At 49.7% G+C, this 22,926-nt stretch overlaps 1 protein-coding gene across 1 annotated transcript; it reads right to left on the reverse strand.

Moving 5' to 3' along the window:
- Positions 1 to 112: 112 nt before the first annotated feature.
- ABHD12B (abhydrolase domain containing 12B) lies at positions 113 to 22,494 on the reverse strand. Its single transcript, XM_038756731.1, has 18 exons — positions 22,382 to 22,494; positions 16,106 to 16,209; positions 15,103 to 15,203; positions 13,752 to 13,922; positions 12,836 to 12,932; positions 12,708 to 12,711; positions 11,803 to 11,927; positions 10,509 to 10,611; positions 9,642 to 9,761; positions 7,041 to 7,071; positions 5,026 to 5,071; positions 4,790 to 4,919; positions 3,022 to 3,059; positions 2,013 to 2,092; positions 1,608 to 1,690; positions 1,262 to 1,340; positions 410 to 528; positions 113 to 295 (listed from the first exon to the last, which is right to left on the reverse strand). Exons 1-18 carry the CDS (start codon positions 22,492 to 22,494, stop codon positions 268 to 270), a joined length of 1,572 nt encoding a protein of 523 aa, XP_038612659.1. The 3' UTR covers positions 113 to 267.
- Between the last annotated feature and the right edge of the window lie 432 nt (positions 22,495 to 22,926).

The raw sequence follows: 22,926 nt of genomic DNA on the forward strand, positions 1-22,926 counted from the left end.
CGTTCGACAGTTCACCAGCAAGAATTTGAAAAGCTTTATGGACGCTGATTGGAAAACTGAACAGAAGTACCAAATTTGCTATGATTCATCTCAAATCAACCATTTTGAGCAGTTACGGAGGAGCAGACAAAAGCACTCCTACAGTTATCGAAAGCAGTTGGTTAGTTTTAGCCGTGATTTATTGAGTGGGGTGGTCAATATGAGGAAACATACAAATGTCCGGAGTCACCTTGGGCCCATCTCTGCCCACTTAGCTACTGCACCTGGTTACTTCCACTGCTCACTCAGAAAATCCCTGCAAGAGAGGCTCCATGTTAGTTCGTGCATCCTTCTGCTCCTTTAAAGGAATTTTAAACTGAGTGAATTGCCTTTAAAGAATTGGCAAAGAAATTTGGCTAAGCAGTCTCACCTCACAATCCACGGCAGGCTGGGACTGTTACACAGAAGGTTGTGCTGGAAGCCCCGGGGGAAAATAACGATCTTGACCCGCTCTTTGTTTCTGTAGGCATTGTGGGCAATGTCGTAGAGCTGTTGAGGAAAGTTACAGGTCCTGACTAAGCTTCACGCATGGTAACTTTGCACCGAAACCCGATTAGAAAGACATGTGGTCTCGTTGACGTGCGGTCTCCCTGAAACCACTTGTTCTGTGGAAGCCCTGTGGTGGAATTTTCAGGAAGCCGACTCCAGATGGGGCCTAGTCTAGCTCTCTGTGGGGGCATGGTGTGCAGAAGGGAGTCCTCAGACCATACCCTTTCTCTAATGTGGAGATTTCAGAGACGGCTTCTCTCACATCTAGCTCATCGCTCATGAAGGTGGGAGACCAAGAACCTTGTCCTGCTCAAGTCCCCTTCTAGGGGTCTTCTAGGGGGAACGAAGGAAATATAGCCCATGTCAGGAACACATCGGCCGCACCAGAAATGACAACGAAGAGTGAGAGAGAAGCAGTGTGGCCTACGGGAGAAAGCATGTTCCAGGGACTCAAAAGGACCTGGGTTCTGATCCCTGCCCTGCCACTTGTCTGCTGTACCAGCTTGGGTAAGTCACTTCACTTCTCTGTGCCTCAGGTACCTCATCTGTAAGACTGAGCCCCGTGTGGAATAGGGATTGTGTCCAACCCCGGTTGGTTTATATCCATTCCAGTGCTTTGCAAGTGCTTAAAAAGCCCACTGTTATTATTACTAGAGCAGCAGAATCAGGACATTTAAACACCTCTTCCTATAATTTGGTTGTGGATCTTGTCTGAAGGTAAAGAAAAAGTTACCCTTTTCCCTTGTTCCAGTGGCACGATATTGTCATCCTCTCCTTGTAAGATCAGAAGGGGAGAAGACAGAACCTTAACGCTGAGGGGAGGAGGGGAAGAATTAGTTGAACCAGAGGGTAGGGTGAGGATGCTCTCCAGAGCCATGCCCCAGGCCACAAAGTCTTCTCTGGACCTCAAGGCCACCTCCCACTCCTGCAACACATTGGCTCAGATCCTCCCCAGCCCAGCCTCCCTCCCTCCAAACTGAGATTCGACTTGGAGGCTCTCAGCCCCATCCCCCGGCTACAGCCGCCTTCATATTTCCAGCAAGGCCTGTGCCCGAAGGAAGGTCATGAGCCATACGTACTTCTCGTCATTGGGGAACACGATTTTATCCTTGTTCAGGGCATCCAAGAACAAGTGTAGAAACCCTGGCAGATTGTGGTACATCTAAGGGGAAAGAGTTAGTGCTTGCAGGATAAGTCTAGACACACGCTCCACTCTCACCAATGGTGATTTTTCCACAGACATAAGATGCTCCAGCTGGAGTAAGCCCATTCATTCATTCATTCAATCGTATTTATTGAGCGCTTACTGTGTGCAGAGCACTGTACTAAACGCTTGGGTCATTCCGCCTCCAACCACCCTCTCTGCCTTCCTCAACATTGGGGATTTCTTGGACTAGAGCGGAAAACTCTCCGGCTTGAGGCAACACCCGGTCTCCGTCGAATGGTACGGTTTACGGCCCAGCCCCACAACCCGACATCTTTACCTTTAACATCGGGTGACTGACGATCGCGTCCCGCATGTTGGTAAACGGAGCCTCCAGGATGATGGCAGCAGCGGGACGACCTGGAGAGACATGACAGAGAATAATAATAATAGTACCTGAGGTATTTGTCGAGCGCTTAATATGTTCCGTGCACTGTACTAAGCCCTGGGGCGGATTCAAGAAAATCGGGTTGGACATAGTCCCTGTCCCACGTGGGACTCAGACTCAATCCTCATTTTACAGATGAGGTAACCAAGACCCAGAGGAGCGAAATGACATGCCCAAAGTCACACGGTAGACAAGTGGCAGAGCCGAGTGACGGAGAAGCTGATACTAGCTCACAATGTCATGGCTCTGTCCTTACACTGCTCTAAGATGGTTATGGGAACTAATCGGGGGAGGCTTGTTGTGGGAGGTGGGACTGTAGGAGGGCTTTGAATGTGGGGCTGTGATCTGTCACACCTACAGAGGGAAGGAGTTCCAGGGCTGGGGGAAGAGTGTGGGGAGAAGTGAGTCAGAGGATCTGGGTTCTAAGCCATCCTGCTGCATGATCTTAGGCAAAACAACTCCTGTGACTCAGTTTCCCCAACTGTAAAATGGGTGAAATTCCTATTCTCCCTCTTAGACTCAGCCCCACATTGGGCAGGGACTGTGCCTGACCTGATTAGTTTATATCCACCCCATTGCTTAAGACGGTGTGTGGCACATAATAAGTGCCTAAATGTCACAGTTGTTATTAGAGATAGGGTTAGGTTCATCTGAGAATGAGAAAAGCTGGAGGGGGTGGGTGAAGAGCTGATTTGTAAGACGGGGCGAGTTAGGTAAGAACTTCAAAGCTCAGTGTGAGGACTGGGTTTGATTCGGAGGGTTATGAAAAGTCTCAGGCTTCCTGAGCACCATTTTGTGTGAGCTGCGAAGGAAAGCCAAGCCCAAGACAGCTAGATTGAGAAGGAAAATGATTGTTTTCTCTTCACCTACCACAACCACCCTGTAAGCATTTTAAAATTACCACTTTCTTCCAGTCTTTTGCCGGCATTTGTGGCCACTCTGTAAACAAACAAACAGCAGGGTGAGAGTGACAGCCAAAGAGCATTCACAGGAAGCTGAACAGTTCCAAGTGGCAGATGGCCCTTAAGAACTGAGGCCTTCCAGAGACAAGGGGTCCCTTCTGTGGGAAGTCCCAGCCCAAGAAGGAGGAGCAGCACAAGGCAATCTACAAATGGCTTTTTGAGCAAGGAAGTTCATCCAGAAGTTAGAGATCGTGTGATCCGGCAGTCTGGCTGGGCAGTGCCTTCCTCCCTCAGAGAGCTTTGCCCCAATCACTGATATTTATTGAGCACTTGCCATGTGCAGAGCACTGCACTAAACCCTCAGCCAGGCAGGCACGTCCACTGGCCGGCGTCCTGGGCCACCGCAGCCCTGGGTCTGGGACTCCACTGGACACGTGGGACCTTTGACGCTGTGTTCACCAGGCCGGCTCCTGAGGGGGTCTGCTGGGGCTCTGACTGCCCCCCTCATATTGGCCCAAGAAAGAGCACAGGCCTGGGAGTTAGGGGACCTGGGTTCTAACCCTGGCTCCGCAACTTGTCTCCTGTGTGACCTTGGGCCAGTCACTTAACTTCTCTGTGCCTCGGTTACCTCATCTGTAAAATGGGGATTGAGACTGTGAGCCCCACATGGGCCAGGGACTGGGTCCAACCTGATAAACTTGTATCCATCCAAGCGCTTAGAACAGCGCCTGGTGTATAGTAAGCACTGAACAAATACTTTAAAAAAAAAAAAAGACTCGGGAAGTTTGTTTGGAAAGAAGGAAGGAAGGAAGTGCTTGGGCTTCAGGCTACTCCAGAGCCAGCAACCATTCATAATAATAATAATGGCATTTATTAAGCACTTACTATGTGCAAAGCACTGTTCTAAGCACTGGGGAGGTTACAAGGCGATCAGGTTGTCCCACAGCAGGCTCACAGTTTTAATCTCCATTTTACAGATGAGGTAACTGAGGCCCAGAGAAGTGAAGTGACTTGCCCAAAGTCACACAGCTGACAATTGGCAGAGCTGGGATTCGAACCCATGACCTCTGGCTCCAAAGCCCATGCTCTTTCCACTGAGCCATGCTGCTTCTCTCATTCATTCAATCGTATTTATTGAGCGCTGTGTGCAGAGCACTGTACTAAGCGCTTGGGAAGTACAAGTTGGCAACATAGAGAGACAGTCCCTACCCAACAGCAGGCTCACAGGTCTGTAACCACTCGGCAACGGGTGGCCGAGAGGTAAGCCGCTCAAGCTGGGTTCGGGGATTCGAAAGCATCTCCCGACCATGGCTGAAGCCCGAGCTCTGTCAGACGGGGCCGTGTAGGAGAGCTCCACTCTGTCTGCCACTGTCAACTCCCCCCAAAGTGTTTCGGCTCATGCCACCAGGACGCCAGGGGACATTTGCTGATGACACGGGCCCATTCGCAGCCGGGAGATTCTGTCGAACGCCCGTGTGGGGCATTGGGTGGGGGCTGAGGCCAACGCATGACCTACTTCCTGCAATGCAGGATTTGCGGAAGCGGCAGCCCCAGCTTGCAGGAGAACCGGGCGTGATTATGAAATCTTTGCCCAGTAGAAAAACTACAAGAATCCAACATCCAACCTGTGTCTTTCAAGGGGATTTTTAAAAGGGGTCCTAGCTGAACACCCGACACCCATCATTTGGCGCAGGCCTTATGCTACCTGTTGCCCACGGCTCGCGTCCTCCAGCCTCAGGCCAGAGTCAGTCAGCCATCCCCACTTACCCCGTGCCCAAAGAGTGACCCCAGAGGCAGACGGGAGTGGTCTCGCTGTGGGCTTTGGCCCAGTCATAGAGGTACACAGCATCCGTGGTCAGCCCCTCCTCCGTCGGATTGCCGGTCGAGTCCCCAAAGCCTGGAAGCAAGTTGGAGTCCAGAGTCACCCCTCCTGGGGTAGTTCAAAGCCACCACCACCACCGCTAACCCCTGCCAAAGCGAGATGCCTGCTAATCAATAGTCACCTCTGTAGTCCACAGCCAGCACATGAAAGCCACCTTCACTCAGGACCTGAGGAAGAAACAAACCGACAGCACCCAGTCGCACAGTATTGACTCACACAGGATTTGGGCAGGAATTCCCCCAGCCCTGCACTTTTTAGCAGAGAGACAGGATCCTCCCCATCCTGTCAGTAGCCGGGGGGGGGGCCCAACTCTACAGCTTCTGGGGTTGGAGTAGTGCAAGGTGAGAGCCTCCCTCAAGTCTCCTTGGAGCTTGCCTTGAGAAATGGAGCATGGATGAATGTGGATGAAGGTCACATGATTCTGAGAGACAAGCTCTCCTTCCAGCCTTGGCAGAGAGCTAGTCTGGCCTGCCTAGTGATAGCCAGGGGCCCAGAGGGTGGGTTTAGTGCTACGGAGGGGGACTGAGTTCAGTCTCCACCACAGAGAGCTGTCAGCTGGATGCTAACAGGAAGGAGAAGAACAGCCTCCAGGAAGGGAGGCTGGGAGCACTGGGTAACAGCCCAGGAGGCCAGAATAGGCCTGATCAGGGCAGAGTCCTATCGCTGAAGCATAGCAAAGTCAGGGCCTGAGAGACCACCGGAAGGGCTGCCCGATAACGGCAATGGCCTAGGTCCAGTCCTATGAGCCCGGGCATGGCCTCTCACCTCCGTTCCTTGGGAGTGAGTGAGGGAGTGCAACACTGCCCTGCGTTCCCGGACTGATCTCAGATCCCACCGGGAACAGTCACTGATGGATTCTCTGCTCTCTGGAAAAGTGTATTTTTTGTTTGTTTGGGGGTGGGGGTGTGTGTGTGTGTGTGTGTGTGTGTGTGTGTGTGTGTGTGTGTGTGTGTGTGTGTGTGTGTGTGTGTGTGGTGGGGGCGGGGAGGGGAGGATGACGGGGGATGGAATGGGTTAGAGGACAGGTTAGGAAGTATTAGCATAGCAAGCATGTCTAAGTCCTGCACCAAAGCCAAATTCCTCAACTGGATCCATCATTCTACTTCCTCCTGACGAATAGCAAAAAAGGTCAGGCTTTGAAAGCTGTCTTTCTCCCCACTTTGTAGGCTGGAGAAAGTCCAAACTTCCCCCCATCAGCCTGGTTTCTCATTGGCCCTTCTGCCTCTTCCCCTCCAGCTCCCGGCCCGACGGTCACCGACACAGCACGTTAGCAGAGGTATAATTCAACCGACGTAAGTACGAGTGCCAAGAGGATGCCAGAGCCAGAAAGCCGGGGGAATTAATCCAGGAATGCCTCGTGGAGGCAGTGACAATGTAGAAGGGCTTGGAAAGCGGGGAGGGGTGTAGTCTGGCAGAGCTGAGAGGGAAAAGGCACAAGCAGTGGGTTGGAGAAGAAACAGCTGGCATCACCCCCTCCATTTCCCCTAAATCTTGCTTCCCCACCATCCGGGAGCACCTAAACAGCTCCTAACATCTGCCATATCTCCCCTGACCTAGAGAGGTGGGAGGACAATAGACATACCGTGTGGAGAAATTACCTAATTGGAATGAGAAAGGAGATAGGCAGATCATCTTAGCTTGCCCAACTTCCTGTGAGTCAGGGACGGGGGAACCTGAAACATTTGGCATCATCTTGGAGTTGGATAAGACCTGGAGGTGAGCCCAACATCTGAGTTTATCTGGCCGATTAGCTAACTCGATTCAGGGGGTGGAGGAAGGGCTGTCATTCCAACCCGCTCAGACAAGACAAGCCCCGCTCCGAGTGACCTGAAAAAGCCACAGCCCCCTGACACCCAAGTTCTCCTCAACTAAACACACTTTCCTTTGAGATGGTTAAAGGCTCCCCCTCAGCCCAAACCAAACCGTGAAAGCCCAGGTAATCGTCAGGCCTCTCTGCTCCGTGAACTATATGCAAGTGTGAAGCCCCAGAAGCTCCCTCCACGCCCCTGGCTTCATTCCTCTAACCCCAACATCTTCAAGGATGTCGGGGGGTTGGAAGGGAATAAGGCTTTAGGGCAAACCGTCTGCTACAGTTTAATGGAAGTAGGAATCTCAGGGCCCTCCGCCCAGTGGTACCTTCATCAGCTTAACTCTGTGACTGGAGGCTCTGTAGAGGGAGAGAGAGAATGAGACAAATGGGTTATAAGAACGACTTCCATTTTGGGCTTGGGCAGTGATGGGGAGCGGGAGGGATCTTGATTTAAGAAATAATCAAAATGAGTGGGTTGGAGTAACCAGACTAGCGCCGGGTTGGGAACACTGACGTTCTGCCAGCAGTGTGGCCTAGTGGAGAGAAGCAGCGTGGCTCAGTGGAAAGAGCACGGCCTCTGGAGTCAGAGGTCATGGGTTCGAATCCCGGATCCGCCACGTCTGCTGTGTGACCTTGGGCAAGTCACTTAACTTCTCTGAGCCTCAGTTACCTCATCTGTAAACTGGGGATTAAGACTGTGAGCCCCACATGGGACAACCTGATCACCTTGTATCCCCCCACCCCAGGGCTTTGAACAGTGCTTTGCACATAGTAAGCACTTTAAAAATGCCATTATTATTTTAGACTGTGAGCCCACTGTTGGGTAGGGACTGTCTCGATATGTTGCCAACTTGTACTTCCCAAGCGCTTAGTACAGTGCTCTGCACACAGTAAGCGCTCAATAAATACGATTGATGATGATGATAAGCCTGGGAGTCAGAAGGACCTGGGCTCTAAACCCAGCTCTGCATTTCTCTATAAAATGGATATTATGACGGTGAGTCCCATGTGGGACAGGGACTGTGTCTAACCAGATTAGTTTACATCTATCCCGGAGCTTAGTACAGTGCCTAGCACATAGTAAGTGCTTAACAAAAACCATTTTTTTAAAAAAAGACTCATAGTATTCCCTTTTCCCAGGCAGCCTGAAGCCCACTTTGGCTCAGCCTTTGCTGTACCCAGTTTGGATATCCAGTCAGCCCTGAGATAATCTGCTCTCAACTGAACCTTTGCTCTAGCCTCAGTTTGGATCTTAGAACAGTGTTTAGTACTTAGAACAGTGCTTGGCACATAGTAAGCACTTAACAAACACCATCATTATTATTATTATATCCAGAGATAATCTGCTCTTGACTGAATATGGGAGAGAGGAGAGGGAAAAGGGCAAAGCGAAGGTAGTCGTGCTACTGGCCTCTTCACAGCTCAAAGTGAGATCAGCGTGGGTGACCAACCCCTACATCTGCCTCATTGGAACTGTGAAGGCCCAGACTCTGCAGGCTTCCTTGGTGACAAGTGCCCAGCGGTGAAGGGATGGCCAGTTCACAACTCAGAGATCAAGAGTTATCTTTTCCTGAGTTTTATAGTGCTGCATGGTCTAATCTGGTTTTTAATAACATCTTCACCTTGGGAAACTTGTTCTAGAGCAGAAAAAACAGTTAATTCAGCTCTGTACTTTGGAGGGTCAAAAAACTCATTTCTAAGAATTATACACATGCACATACACACACACACACTCTCTCAGAAAAAGCTAAGGGCTAAGAGCTGGGGAAGATTTTCATCAGAGGTGGAAATTAGTCACCTAATCAATTTAGCATGTTGATGAGCCTGCAACCATCAATCACTAGGGAGAGAGGACAAAGATGAGGCTGAACCAAAATGGCGGCTCACTTGAGTTTGCCCTCATACTCCTGTAGGATTTTCCAGAGATACTGAAGCACCAAAACCATCTGCCCCGTCATTAAGCCAATCATTCTGAAAGCATAGGGAACTGACAGCCAGACAAGAGAAGACACCTGTACTTTCCCTCAGAGTCCCGTGAACAGTGTCTCTGTCCCAGCTGTTGGAGCACTTTTTCAGACTGGGCAGCTTTGTGTACGGGTGAGAACTAGCTGGGTGTTTTTCCAGGACTCCACATATGTAAGCCCTTGTGAGAGCTGCAGACTGGTAAAGACTTGGAGAAGGGAAGCAAAGTTGTTCACCTTGACTCGCTAGAGGCAGAGAAGTGGGAAGTTCTGGATTTCTGAAGCCACCTGCATTCCTGAGCTTGTGGCCGCCCCTTCTAGCCGCAGATGACAACACCAGGGCTGATAGTCATCGACTGACCTAATTCTACAGCCCCAGTGGCGGCTCTGCCTGTGAAGCAGGAGAAAGGAGGGAACTCTGGGTGACGTTTTTACCACAAAGCTGTTAAGGACTCAGGGAGAACATGGAAACCCCTGCCCTGAGAAATCAGGGTCTCCAGTTCCTATTCAAGTCTTCCCTCAAGAATATTATTGCAGATTGCTCCTCTTAGAGACGTGACCCTGACCTCTCAAATGGTCACTATTCCCACAGATCCTCTCCTTCCCTCACCACCTTCCGTCCACCATCTCTGGGCCTTATGGCCTCAACCATTTCCTGTCGGCTTTCTCCTATTTCTGTCAAACCATGGGTCACCTCACAGCACTTAGATGGGCCATGACCAGCCTCTGCTAAGAACTACACAAATTTCCATTTGACCGGTGTACCCAGTCCTCCACATTATAGAATGATCCCACATTTAGAATAGAGGATGGTATCTGCAGGTGAGGAGACCCCTGGGAACCCTGAGGAGCACAGCCGTTTAGTAGGCCCAGCCTCGCATGGCTCTAGCCCATGGTGACGACCTCCCCTTTCTTTCCCCCAAGTCTGCTGCCAGGCTCCAATCCCTCCCCGCAGAGCCTGCTGACCTGTTTTCCGCGCTGCCGTGGAGATAAACTATAATCGGGTTGCCGTCACGGAGGGCTGCTTCGTACCATCTGAGGTCCTTCCCTCTGGCTTCTTCCCCCCTGCTTTCTGGGACAGTGTGCCTGAAGATCAAGGATGGGATATAATGGAAAGTTCTCAGCCATCTCTAGCCCTTGAGAACTTACGTAAACCCATTTAGACGTTTATTCAGTTGAAAGCCTAAGTGTCGATTTTGATTACTCTATTTGTGAATATTTTTTATGATCATCTCTGTAGGGAATAAAGCAGCCCTCCTCTAGTCCTCCCTCCCCCATTTCAAGCTTTAGGGGTGGTCTCTCCCAGAATCCAGCTCTTTTCCAGAAACCGGGGGTTTCAGGGAAGAGAAGAAAGGAGAGAGGGGCGATAAGGGTCCTTCCAGATTGCCCACTGCCTTTGCCTCGTCTTACTTAGTCTTGGGGTCATCAATATCTGGGGGGTTTTCAGCAGCCCACTCCCCACTAACCTCAACTTTTCCATAAGGCACACATCTACCTTAAAGAAGCATGGTCTAGTGGAAAGAGAATGCGCTTGGGCTGAGAATCAGAGGGTCAGGGATCTAATCATGACTCTGCCATGTGTCTGTTTTGTGGCCTTGGGCAAGTCACTTCACTTCTCTGTGCCTAGATTACCTCATCTGTAAAATGGGGATTAACCCCTACTCCCTTCTACTTAGACTGTGAGCCCCATGTGAGACAGGGACTGTGTCCAACCTGATGGACGTATCTACTTCAGCACTTAGAACAGTGCTTGGCACATAGTAAGTGTTTAAAAAGTACCATAATTATTATTATTTCCTATGGGAATCTCACTGCTCAAACAGACACACTCACCATACTCCCAAGGTCACCCCAGGCTCAGGCCTCACGTAGAAGTTCACTGTATGCGGAATCCGCGATTCGGGATTCTTCAGATTCGCCAGAAAGGGGGCATTCCCTGGAAAACAGGAAATCATTACTGTGCTGATCTCAAATACAATGGAAGGGAAAGTTGTTCCTGTCTTGAACCGGCTGCTGAACTCCCACCCCTCGGGTCCGGGCTACAGATCGGTCAGACAAAATGTGAAGAGGATGAAAAGCCATTGTTTGATGATTGCCTCAATTTCACCAAAGAACAAATTTCAGCATAAAGTACCCTAGAACTGAACCTTTTCTTACTTAAGATGAGAGGGAAGGAGATAAGAAAATAAAATCACTTACCTGTACCAGAACTTGGTAGAAACTGCTGAAAGCTAGTTTTCTTTTGTGACTTGTTTGCTACCGCTGGGAGTGTGGCTACAGCAGAGAAGAACCCTCTTGGGAGGGGCAGGGGAGATCGGGGACTCTGTATAATCTGCTTTTCCCAAAGCTTAGTACAGTGCTGTGCAACCCAGTAGGTGCTCACTAGATACTACTGAATGAATGCCACAGAGAACTGCACAGACTGGGGGAAACCGTGAGAAATGTGGAGCAACAAAGCTGCCTCCATGCAGTATTAATAGAGTATTTACTAAGCACCCATTAGGTGGAAAGCACTCTAGTGGACTCCTACTGATATCGCTAACTCTTACTGACTTGCTTCTCAGCATCAACCTGCTAGAGCATGCCAATGCTTCTGGAAACTGCCACCAAACCGGGACTGTGATCAACATAATCTCTCCCGGCCTCCCCGTTCTGCCCAAGACTTTTTCCATGGAGTGGAAGGTGCTGGATTGGGATCAACATAATCTTCCCCAGCCTCCCTCCTCCATGCAAGATTTCTTCTATGAAGCAAAGGGCACCTCACCTCTCAGAGCCGAGCACGGGACACCCCTTCTGGATTACACCTGAGAATTCAGCCACCTCTGATTAGGAGAAAATATCTGTTCCAGAGGCAAACCCGACCATTATTCTCCTTTGCCCAAAGCAGATCTTCTGGCTCTCTCTCCCCTCAGCTACTTTGTTCCTACAGGCAGATGGCAAGGATACCAAGTGATTCCTCGATAGCACTCAAAGCCACAGTTTAACACTAAACAATATTGTCCCACAGGTCACTTTATCTTCTACATTTTGCAGGGGCTTCACAGCCAGGAAATACATTCTTTATTCAGTACGAAACACCAAACACGCTTGCTGAGTTTTTAGTCATTCACAACAGGAACATACTCACAAAAGTTAAAGAAGACCAGCTTCTCCATCAGTGAAGGGAAGAAATGATCCTTTAATGACTTCATTACAGTGTCATATAGCTTCACAAATTTTCTTCTAAGTTTTGGCACTGAGCATGAGAAGGACCTGCAAGAGATTATGAAATACATAAGGTTTTTCAAAATCTTTCTACCTCTTGCCATCTTTAGGAGTTGCACTTTTGTTTTAGCCTGACTGTGGGGATTCTGGGTGACTTTAGGCAAAATCATCACCATCATCAGTGGTATTCATCGAGTGTTTACTGTGCGCAGGGCACTGTACTAACCGAGTACAACCGAGTTGGAAAAATGACCTGTCCCTGAGGGTGGGTGAGGAGACAGTGCTGGAATTCAAAGATAAAAGGGTGGCTGGGGAAGACGTCTTGGAAGGCCCTGCCAACAGGGGACAATTTTCAATTTGGTAATCAATCAATCACTCAGGCGACTACAATAGGGTAGGGTAGACACTAAGAAAGTAAGTAGACAATCCCTGCCCTCGAGGACCTTACAATATCTAGTGGGGGAGGCAGATGCTAAAATAATTTAAAGATAGGCAGGGGGACAAATGGAAGTGTTCTTTGCTGTAGTTCCTTATTTCCTAGTCAGCTATCTCTGTGGGACTGAAAGCTCACTTTACAATATCTAGTGGGGGAGGCAGATGCTAAAATAAGTTAAAGATAGGCAGGGGGACAAATGGAAGTGTTCTTTGCCGTAGTTCCTTATTTCCTAGTCAGCTATCTCTGCGGGACTGAAAGCTCTTGTGGGCAGGAGCTGTGAGTCTTTATAAAACATGACTCCGTAAACAAGCCACATCACCATCAAGTTCTCATTTGTCACTTTGCCCCCCACCCCCCACATACACCTCCCCTTCCTGTGTACCTCACCTCACCTGCCTAGTGAATAATGGGAGAACGGTTCAGAAAGACACCTGCAGCACGGAGAGACTGAAACATCCTCCTGGAATGTCATGCTGGGCCGAGGGAGGCAGCGGCAGAGAGGAGGAGGACCTGCTCTCACAGACGGGTGTCTCTGCCCTCCCCTGGGCAAGGCTGCTGGACTCATTGCCCCCCAGGGCTCCTGGCCCTCTAAAAGGGGGCCAATGATCCAGTAATGACTGGAGAAGCAAACAGACCCAATCCTCAGGGGCCCAACTGCCAAGCCCCCCAGAAAAAATGCCCTCTAAGCCGTTGGAGTAGCTGGATTCAATTGGGATAGGAGGCCAGGGACTGCTAGCCTTGGCTGAGGAAACTCCAGCTCTGGAGAGCAGAAACCGCCATCAACTTTTCCAGCTCGTTAAGAAAAATAATGGGGCAGGACTCGGTTTCAGCCTGTGCAGAGGGACTGATCGAGAAACTTCACGGCCAAATGGAAAGAGCAATGGCCTGGAAGTCATAAGGCGTGGGTTCTAATGCCAGCTCGGCCACTTGTCGGCTGTGTGACCTTGGGCAAGTTGCTTCACTTCTCTGGGACTCAGTCACCTCAATTGGAAAATGGGGATTAAAACTGTGAACCTCACGTGTGTCCAAAATGATTAGTTTGTATGTACCCCAGTGCTTGGAAGAGTGTTTGACACATAGTAAGCGCTTAGCAAATACCATTATCATTATTATTATTTTGCTCCTGGTTTATTCTTCCAGACACTCAGTCTAGTGCCCTGTGATCAGTGGGTGCTCGGGAAATACCACAGATGAGGAAGAGCAGCAGACGAACCAGCCTGCTGGGCCATGTGGGCAAAAGGACCAGGAGACACACAGGTGGTTTGCAGCGGATTGAGCAGATTGAGGTAACTGAGGCACAGAGAAGTTAGGTGACTTGCTCAAAATCACACAGCAGACATGTGGCAGAGCCAGGACTAGAGCCCACGACTTTCTGACTTCCAAGCCTGTTCTCTATCCACTAGGCCATGATGCTTCTCAAAAGATCTGGTCCCTGCCTTCAGGGGGGGTTTATTCTCCAGTGTTTGGTGCCCCTGCAGAACCTGCAGGGTGGCAGGGAAAAGTCTCAGGGATGGATGATCACCCGCATCCAATTCTGGGAGACCCCAGACCACCATGCTTTGGGGGCCCAAAGGATTCAGTGTCGGACTCAGAATCCGACACCGATCCTATAAGAACAGAGGAAACGCTTCAAGACAAGCGTTTTGAAGAACGTTTTAGAGAAGCAGCGTGGCTCAGTGGAAAAAGCACGGGCTTTGGAGTCAGAGGTCATGGGTTCAAATCCCATCTCCACCACTTGGCAGCTGTGTAACTTAGGGCAAGTCACTTAACTTCTCTGGGCCTCAGTTCCCTCCTCTGTAAAATGGGGATGAAGACTGTGAGCTCCATGTGGGACAACCTGATCACCTTGTAAATTCCCCAGCGCTTAGAACAGTGCTCTGCACATAGTAAGCGCTTAATAAATGCCATTATTATTAAGACAGCAAAGCTGTTTGAAAATAAATGTGCAAACCCCCATTACAATTGCTTAGCTGGCTTCTAATGAGTATCCGTCACTAATAAACACTTTAGTAGTGGTGGAACCGCTTCAAGACAGCAAAGCTGATTTGAAAATAAATGTGCAAACCCCCTATTACAATTGCTTAGCTGGCTTCTAATGAGTATCCGTCACTAATAAACATTTTAGTAGTGGCGGAAAGCCCTTTGGGCAATATGGCCACATCAGCACAAGGAGGAGGCCATAATTTACAGCTGGAATGAGGTGGCCCAGCCACATACACTCAGCCGTTCAATCCCATGGGGTCAAAGGGGTCACGGCTTCCCATTCCGATCATCGGTCTTATCGGCCGTGTGACCTTGGGCAAGTCACTTCACTTTGGGCCTCAGTTACCCCATCTGTACAATGGGGATTAAGACTGTGAGCCCCATGTGGGACGTGGACTGTGTCCAACTGGATCTGCTTGTTTCTACCACAGTGCTTAATACAGTGCCTGGCACATAGTAAGCACCTAAATACCATTAAAAAAAAAGACCTGTTAGGGAAGAACTAACTATTGAACATTCACTTCTTTCATGAAACTTAATCATTGAAGAGCTACAGCATGCAGAGCTCTGTACTAGGAGTTTGGGAAAGTACAGCAGAGGGGAAAGGTTCTAATCCCAGCTCCTCCAGTTGTCTGCCGTTTGGCCTTGGGCAAGGCACTTGACTTATCTGTACCTCAGTTAACTCATCTTAAAATGGGGATTAGAGCTGGGAGCCCCATGTGGGACAACAACTGTATTTAATCTGATTATTTTGTAGCTATCCCAGTGCTTAGTAAAGTGCCTGGCATAAAAAAAAATCCCCACCCTCCATTTGAGCTCTCTCTTCGAGGGGGACGATAAAGATGGAAAACTCATCTTCTCCACCACTAGACCAACACCAGTCCAGGTGATTTTTGTCCCAGAACCTGCTTCCGGACAGCAACAGCGAGAGAAAACGTAAGTCCCCAGAGAACAGGAATTGAAGTCTCTTCTTTGGTTCAGTGCCTGACACTCCACTTAACCAACATTGAATAATAATCATTATTAGCCAACTTTAGTAAGCACATGAAAAAGACAAGCTACTAGACCTCAAAGTCTCTTCCCCAGAGAGAACTGAGATCCTATCAGATGGTAAAATGCCTCAAGAAATTTAAGTTTGACAAGTGGAAAGCCATTATATCCCACAAGCGATCAAGAGGAGAGATTGAGCAATTCAGCGCAACCAGGGTGAAATTATTTTAGAATAAAATGAGAATGATGAAACTTGCAGCCCAAATTCATTCATTCAATCGTATTTATTGAGCGCTTACTGTGTGCAGAGCACTGTACTAAGCGCTTGAAAAGTACAACTGGGCAACAGATCAAGACTGCTTTCCTAGGTATAGCACATAGCATCCAGGGGATGCTCAATAATACAACTATCACTACTATTAGCAATTGGGAATGTGTGAACAGAGGCCCAGAGGGTGGGGGAATGGACTTTAGCAACCACAATAAAAAAACTGGAGAATACCCCACACCACAGGACTCTAGACTGTAAACTCCCTAAGGGCAGGGCTTATGACTACTAATTCTACTATATTCTCCTAAGTGCTTAGCGTAGTGCTCTGCACACAATAGGTGCTCAACAAATATTTTGATTGACTGATGGAGTTGTCCAATCTGCAGGATGTAGACACTTTCAACTGCTCAATATCAGTGTCTCTGTGGAGGATTTAAAATGGAGAAGAACCCAATGATAAGAACAAGCGACTCTGTGAGGGGACCCAAAATGCCAGACAATTCTAATGAAAAAAATTAGTTCAACCTTGACAGGGGACAGCATTACTGGAAAATTCAGATAGCCTCTTGGGATTCATGCTTCTCATGTTTAAGTGAGACAAAAAGGAATACTGAACACCGTGAAAGTACATTAATTCAACATGCAAGGAACTGGAAAAAAAAACAGATTTTAAATCATTTTTTCTGGACTAGCCCATGTTTTTTATTAACACCTGGATGACCTAGCCAGGCGAGAGAGAGGAAGTACTCAAATTACACCTTCATCTTAAATAAACCAATATATGTCCCAGTTTTTGTTGAAGAGTTTGAAAGCCACCAGATACAACTTAGAAAGAAAAATTTGCTCTTCAGTAAAACGAGGTTTTAGATAATAAAAAAATTATAAAAAATAATCAGAGAGCGAACTGCCTGACCACTTACAAACTTGTTGGGTTAATCAGGCCAATGTGATTAAACTCTACCCTTCCTCTATTTGCCGGCACTAGCTAGTTGGCTGGCATGACCCGGGAGCTGGCTGAGGTTATAGTATCATTTCTTTCATTTTGATTTTTTAATCTCTAGTGTAGACCGTGAAATGAGAAACAGCAGGGGTGTTTTTAACCACCGGACCTCAGCTTAAATCCCTGTCTTCTTGCAACTTCATCTGACTCGCCATTAAACCTCTTGACTAACTCGTTGACAGGGAATGTGTCTTCCAACTCTGTAATATTGTGCTCTCCCAAGCGCTTAGGACAGCATTCTGCACACAATAAACGCTCAATAAATACCACTGATTGATTGGATAGCTGGTCGGTTGCTCTCTTCTCTAGACTATAAGCTCCTTGTGAGGAGGGTACATGCCTACCAACTCAAGCCAGCTGTGCGACCTTGGGTAAGTCTATTAACTTCTCTGTGCCCCAGTTTACTCTTCTGTAAAATGGGGATTAAGACTGTGAGCCCTATGTGGGGCAAGGACTGTGTCCACCCTGTTTAGTTTGCACTTCACAGAGCGGCTGACACATAGAAAGTGCTTAACAAATTCCACGACAGAAAACAGAACAAAAAAAGCTGTTGTACTCTCCCAAGCGCTTAGTACAGTGCTCAATCAACACAATTAATGATGATGAAGCCCCAAGCTGAGATTGATGCCTTCGGCGGGGACCCTGGGGTCCGGGGGCTCCGTGCTCGGGGCAGAGGCTGCTCGGTTCCTTTAGTCAGTGGTATTTATTCATTCATACAATCGTATTTATTGAGCGCTTACTGTGTGCAGAGCACTGCACTAAGCGCTTGGGAAGTACAAGGTGGTAACATATACCGTGGCTCAGTGGAAAGAGCACGAGCTTTGGAGTCAGAGGTCATGGGTTCAAATCCCAGCTCTGCCAACTGTCAGCTGTGTGACTTTGGGCAAGGCACTTAACTTCTCTGTGCCTCAGTTCCCTCATCTGGAAAATGGGGATGAAGACTGTGAGCCCCCGAAGGACAACCTGATCACCTTGCAACCTCCCCAGCGCTTAGAACAGTGCTTTGCACATAGTAAGCGCTTAATAAATGCCACCATTGTTATTATCATTATATAGAGACCCAGTAGCGGCTCGCAGTCTAGAAGGGGGAGACAGACAACAAAACAACACATTTTAACAAAATAAAATAGAATAATAAATCTGTACAAGTAAAATAAATAGAATAATAAATCTGTCCCAACATCTATACAGGTGCTGTGGGGAGGGGAAGGAGGTAGGGCGGGGGGAAGGGGGAGAGGAAGGAGGGGGCTCAGTCTGGGAAGGCCTCCTGGAGGAGGTGAGCTTTATTGAGCACTTACCGCGCGCAGAGCACTGCACTGAGCGCTTGGGCGAGGACACTGGAACGATCAAGAGGGACATTCCCACCCCGGACTCACCGCAGCCCCCGAAAGCCCAGGGTGAACCAGGAGTCCGTAGGGGCGGGGCGAGTTGGGGCTGGGGCTGGGGCCTCCTCCTCCTCCTCGTCCTCCTCCTTCCCCATCCTGGCGAGGCGCCTCTCCGCCGGCCGGGCCCTCCCTGAGGCCCTGAGGAGGTCCGAGCCATCGGCCCACCAGCCCCCGCAGGCCCTGGGCAGGCTCCCTCCGCCCCAGCCCCCGCCCCAGTCCCTCGCCCCCACACCCCCCGGTCCCGCCCACAAATCCCTCACTCCCGCACCCCCAGCCCCCCATTCCCCTCACTCCCTCACACCCCCATTCCCCTCGCTTCCTCACCCCCAGCCCCCCACATTCCCCTCACTTCCACACCCCAGCCCCCCATTCCCCTCGCTCCCTCACACCCCCATTCCCCTCGCTCCCACACCCCCAGCCCCCCATTCCCCTCACTCCCTCACCCCCAGCCCATTCCCTCCCTCACCCCCGGCCCCCCACAGTCCTCTCACTCCCACACCCCAGCCCCCCCATTCCCCTCACTCCCTCACCCCCAGCCCCCCATTCCCTCCCTCACCCCCAGGCCCCCACATTCCTCTCACTCCCACACCCCCAGTCCCCCATTCCCCTCACTCCCTCACACTCCCATTCCCCACGCCCCCACACCCCCAGTTCCCATTTCCCTCACTCCCACACCCCCAGTTCCCATTCCCCTCACTCCCACGCCCTCAGCCCCCCATTCCCCTCACTCCCACACCCCCAGCCCCCCATTTCCCTCACCCCCACACCCTCAGCCCCCCACATTCCCCTCACTCCCACACCCCCAGCCCCCCATTCCCCTCACTCCCACACCCTCAGCCCCCCATTCCCCTCACTCCCACACCCTCAGCCCCCCACATTCCCCTCACTCCCACACCCCCGGCCCCCATTCCCCTTGCTCCCTCACCCCCAGCTTCCCACATTCCCCTCACTCCCACACCCCAGCCCCCCATTCCCCTCGCTCCCTCACACCCTCATTCCCCTCGCCCCCAGCCCCCAAGTCCCTCCCTCACCCCCCAGCCCCCCACATTCCCCTCACTCCCTCACCCTCATTCTCCCCTTTCCCCTCACTTCCTCACCCCCAGCCCCCCATTCCCCTCACCCCCCAGCCCCCTGAGTCCCCTCACCCCCAGGCCCCACGGCAAGAGCCTGGGCTTTGGAGTCAGAGGTCATGGGTTCAAATCCCGGCTCTGCCAACTGTCAGCTGGGTGACTCTGGGCAAGTCCCTTCGCTTCTCCGGGCCTCAGTTCCCTCATCTGTCAAATGGGGATGAAGACTGTGAGCCCCAGGTGGGACAACCTGATCACCTTGTAACCTCCCCAGGCTTAGAACAGTGCTTTGCACGTAGTAAGCGCTTAATAAATGCCATTATTATTATTATTTGACCCCAAAGCCCGGGCTCTTTCCACTGAGCCATGGTAGCCAGTAGACGCTCAGTGAATATCACTAAAGGAATGAATGAGTGCACAGGGTGAATGGGGCAACTCCCTCCTTCTTCTCCCCTCATGGCTGCTGAGTTTTGTGAGGGAGAAATAGCTCCAGCCTTCAACCGGCTCTGTCTCCTGTGACACCCAGGAGAGTCCAGGTAGGGCTGGAAAGCGCTAAGAGTTCCCCGGGTGGGGCTGAAGAGAGACAAAATTAGGTCCATTAGCTCTTCAAATCCAGGCCTGGAACCAGAGTGTCCTAAATCCCAGCCCCACGCTCTTTCCATTAGACCACACTGCTACCTTTCCCATCCATGCCCAACCCCACCCCGGGTCTGTTCTGCAGACCGGGCATCCCTCTCCCCTTCGGCATCGCTATTTACCTGAACTTGGACAAAATGATCCCTAGAAATCGAGAAGCAGCGTGGCCTAATGGAGAGACCGTGGGACTGGGAATCAGAAGGATCTCTGGTTTTGTGATTCTGTGACCTCTCCGGGGAGCCCGGAACCACAGTCTCTCAGCTCCAGCATGATCCAGGATGGCCCGCAACATGGGCAGGGATGATAACCCGCCTGGGAAAGGAGTGGTTTTGACCCCATGGACCCCCGACAGGAAAAGGACTAACAGCCAGACATTGTTCAGTTGGCTATTTCGAGCTCCGAGTTAGAAAACAGGAATGCCAAGTGGTTTTGGGGTTTTTTTAAATAGTACTTGTTAATTGTTTACTATGAGCCGGGCACCGTACTAAGCACTGTGGTAGTGTAAACTAATCAGGTCGGACAAAGTCTGTGTCCCACATGAGGCACGTGGTCGTAATCCCCGTTTTCACAGAGAATCAATCAATTGTATTTATTGAGTGCTTACTGTGTGCAGAGCACTGTACTACCCTCTTGGGAAGTACAAGTTGGCAACATATAGAGACAGTCGCTACCCAACAGTGGGCTCACAGTCTAGAAGGGGGAGACAGAGAACAAAACAAAACATATTAACAAAATAAAATAAATAGAATAGATATGTACAAGTAAAATAAGTAAATCAATCAATCAATCGTATCTATTGAAATAGAGAAATAGAGCATGGGTCTTGGAGTCAGGATTTCTTGTCTGCTACGTGACCTTGGGCAAGTCACCTCACTTCTCCGTCCCTCAGTTACCTCATCTGTAAAATGGGGATTAAGGCTGTGAGCCCATGTATCTACCCCAGCGCCGAGAACAGTGCCTGGTACATAGTAGAGAAGCAGAGAATAAGAGAAGCAGCGTGGCCCAGTGGAAAGAGCCCGGGCTTTGGAGTCAGAGGTCATGGGTTCAAATCTCGGCTCCGCCAGTTGTCAGCTGCGTGACTTTGGGCAAGTCACTTAACTTCTCTGGGCCTCAATTCCCTCATCTGTAAAGTGGGGATGAAGACTGTGAGCCCCCCGTGGGACAACCTGATCATTTTGTAACCTCCCCAGTGCTTAGAACGGTGCTTTGTACATAGTAAGCACTTAATAAATGCCATTATTATTATTATTATTATTATAGTAAGCACCTAAATACCATAAAAAAGTGACTTGTCCTCCTAGGTCACACAGCCGACAAGTGGTGGAGACAGGATTAGAACTCAGGTCCTCTGACTCCTAGGCCCACACTCTATCCCTTGAGTGTTGCTGCTTTTCGTTCAAATGGGAAATGTCCAATTCCAGTTCTGATCCTGCCAGTCACTTTCCTTGCCCCCTTGATGCTGTCACTGATCTCTCCGCTTCTCTCTCTTCCCGGCAGCAGTGCAGGCGCTCCGAGACTGCCCTGAGCCATGGAGGTCTGGTGTAGTGGCCACAGGGAAGACCTGAAATGGCACAGCCACCCCGAGGGCTCATCTTCCATCCCCGGTGGCCATTTCAAGCCCTGTTTCTGATGTGATGAAAAAACCCTGGGAGATCTATTGGAAAATGGAGGTAAGGTGGGAGTTGGTTTGAGGGGAGTTTCCCCCGATACACTGTGGAAGATTGACCAATTGGGTCTGTTCTCCCGACAAGACTATAAACTCCTAAAAGGCAGGGATTATGTCTTCCAACTGTGTTGTACTCTCCCAAGTGTTTAATACAGTACTCTGCTTACAGTAGGAGCTCAGTAAATCCGACTGATTGAGGGAGCTGTAAATATGAGTTATGTAGCATGTATTGAGCACTCACTGGGGGCAAGGTACTGCACTGAATGCTTGGGAAGTACAAAAGAAGAAATGACAGGTGCCCTGGCCGCAGTGGACTTCCACTCCCAACAAGACTATAAACTCCTAAAAGGCAGGGATTATGTCTTCTAACTGTGTTGTACTCTCCCAAGTGTTTAATACAGTACTCTGCTTATGGTAGGTGCTCAGTAAATCCAACTGATTGAGGGAGCTGTAAATATGAGTTACGAAGCATGCATTGAGCACTCACTGGGGGCAAGGTACTGCACTGAATGCTTGGGAAGTACAAAAGAAGAAATGGCAGGTGCCCTGGCCGCAGTGGACTTCCACTCCCAACAAGACTATAATCTCCTAAAAGGCAGGGATTATGTCTTCAAACTGTGTTGTACTCTCCCAAGTGTTTAATACAGCACTCTGCTTACGGTAGGTGCTCAGTAAATCCGACTGATTGAGGGAGCTGTAAATATGAGTTACGTAGCATGTATTGAGCACTCACTGGGGGCAAGGTACTGCACTGAATGCTTGGGAAGTACAAAAGAGAAATGACAGGTGCCCTGGCCGCAGTGGACTTCCACTCCCAACAAGACTATAAACTCCTAAAAGGCAGGGATTATGTCTTCTAACTGTGTTGTACTCTCCCAAGTGTTAAATACGATACTCTGCTTACAGTAGGTGCTCAGTGAATCCGACTGATTGAGGGAGCTGTAAATATGAGTTACGTAGCATGTATTGAGCACTCACTGGGGGCAAGGTACTGCACTGAATGCTTGGGAAGTACAAAAGAGAAATGACAGGTGCCCTGGCCACAGTGGGCTTCCACTCAGGGCTCACCTGACATGCAGGGCTAGAAAATAGTGCCAAAGAAGCATTGACATTTTACAAGCCAACAGGCCCTGGTACTGTTTAACTGCATCCCTAGACTGAAAAAGCTGCTTTTCATTCATCAGTGATTGGAGAAAGAGAGAGAGAGAGAGAGTGTGTGTGTCAGTGTCAGTGATGGGGTCTCCTCAAATCTAAGATTCTAATTGGAAATGAGAATCATTAATATTCTTAATTTACTTGCATGAAAGGCTTTTATAATGGCACATCGGTTATAAAGATTAGAAAATGAATATTGGAAAATATTAGTTCATTAGAAAATAAAATTGGATTCTGGCTCAGATTAATGCAAAGGTCATGTGGTCTCCCAGGAAGAGGTATCTCTATCTGAGCTTTTGCATTAATAAAGTCGTATCTATTCTAGAGAAGCAGCGTGGCTCAGTGGAAAGAGTATGGGCTTTGGAGTCAGTGGGCGTGGGTTCAAATCCCGGCTCCGCCAGTTGTCAGCTGTGTGACCTTGGGCAAGTCACTTAACTTCTCTGGGCCTCAGTTACCTC

Source organism: Tachyglossus aculeatus, chromosome 14 (genome assembly GCF_015852505.1).
Source record: "Tachyglossus aculeatus isolate mTacAcu1 chromosome 14, mTacAcu1.pri, whole genome shotgun sequence".
Taxonomy (NCBI): domain Eukaryota; kingdom Metazoa; phylum Chordata; class Mammalia; order Monotremata; family Tachyglossidae; genus Tachyglossus; species Tachyglossus aculeatus.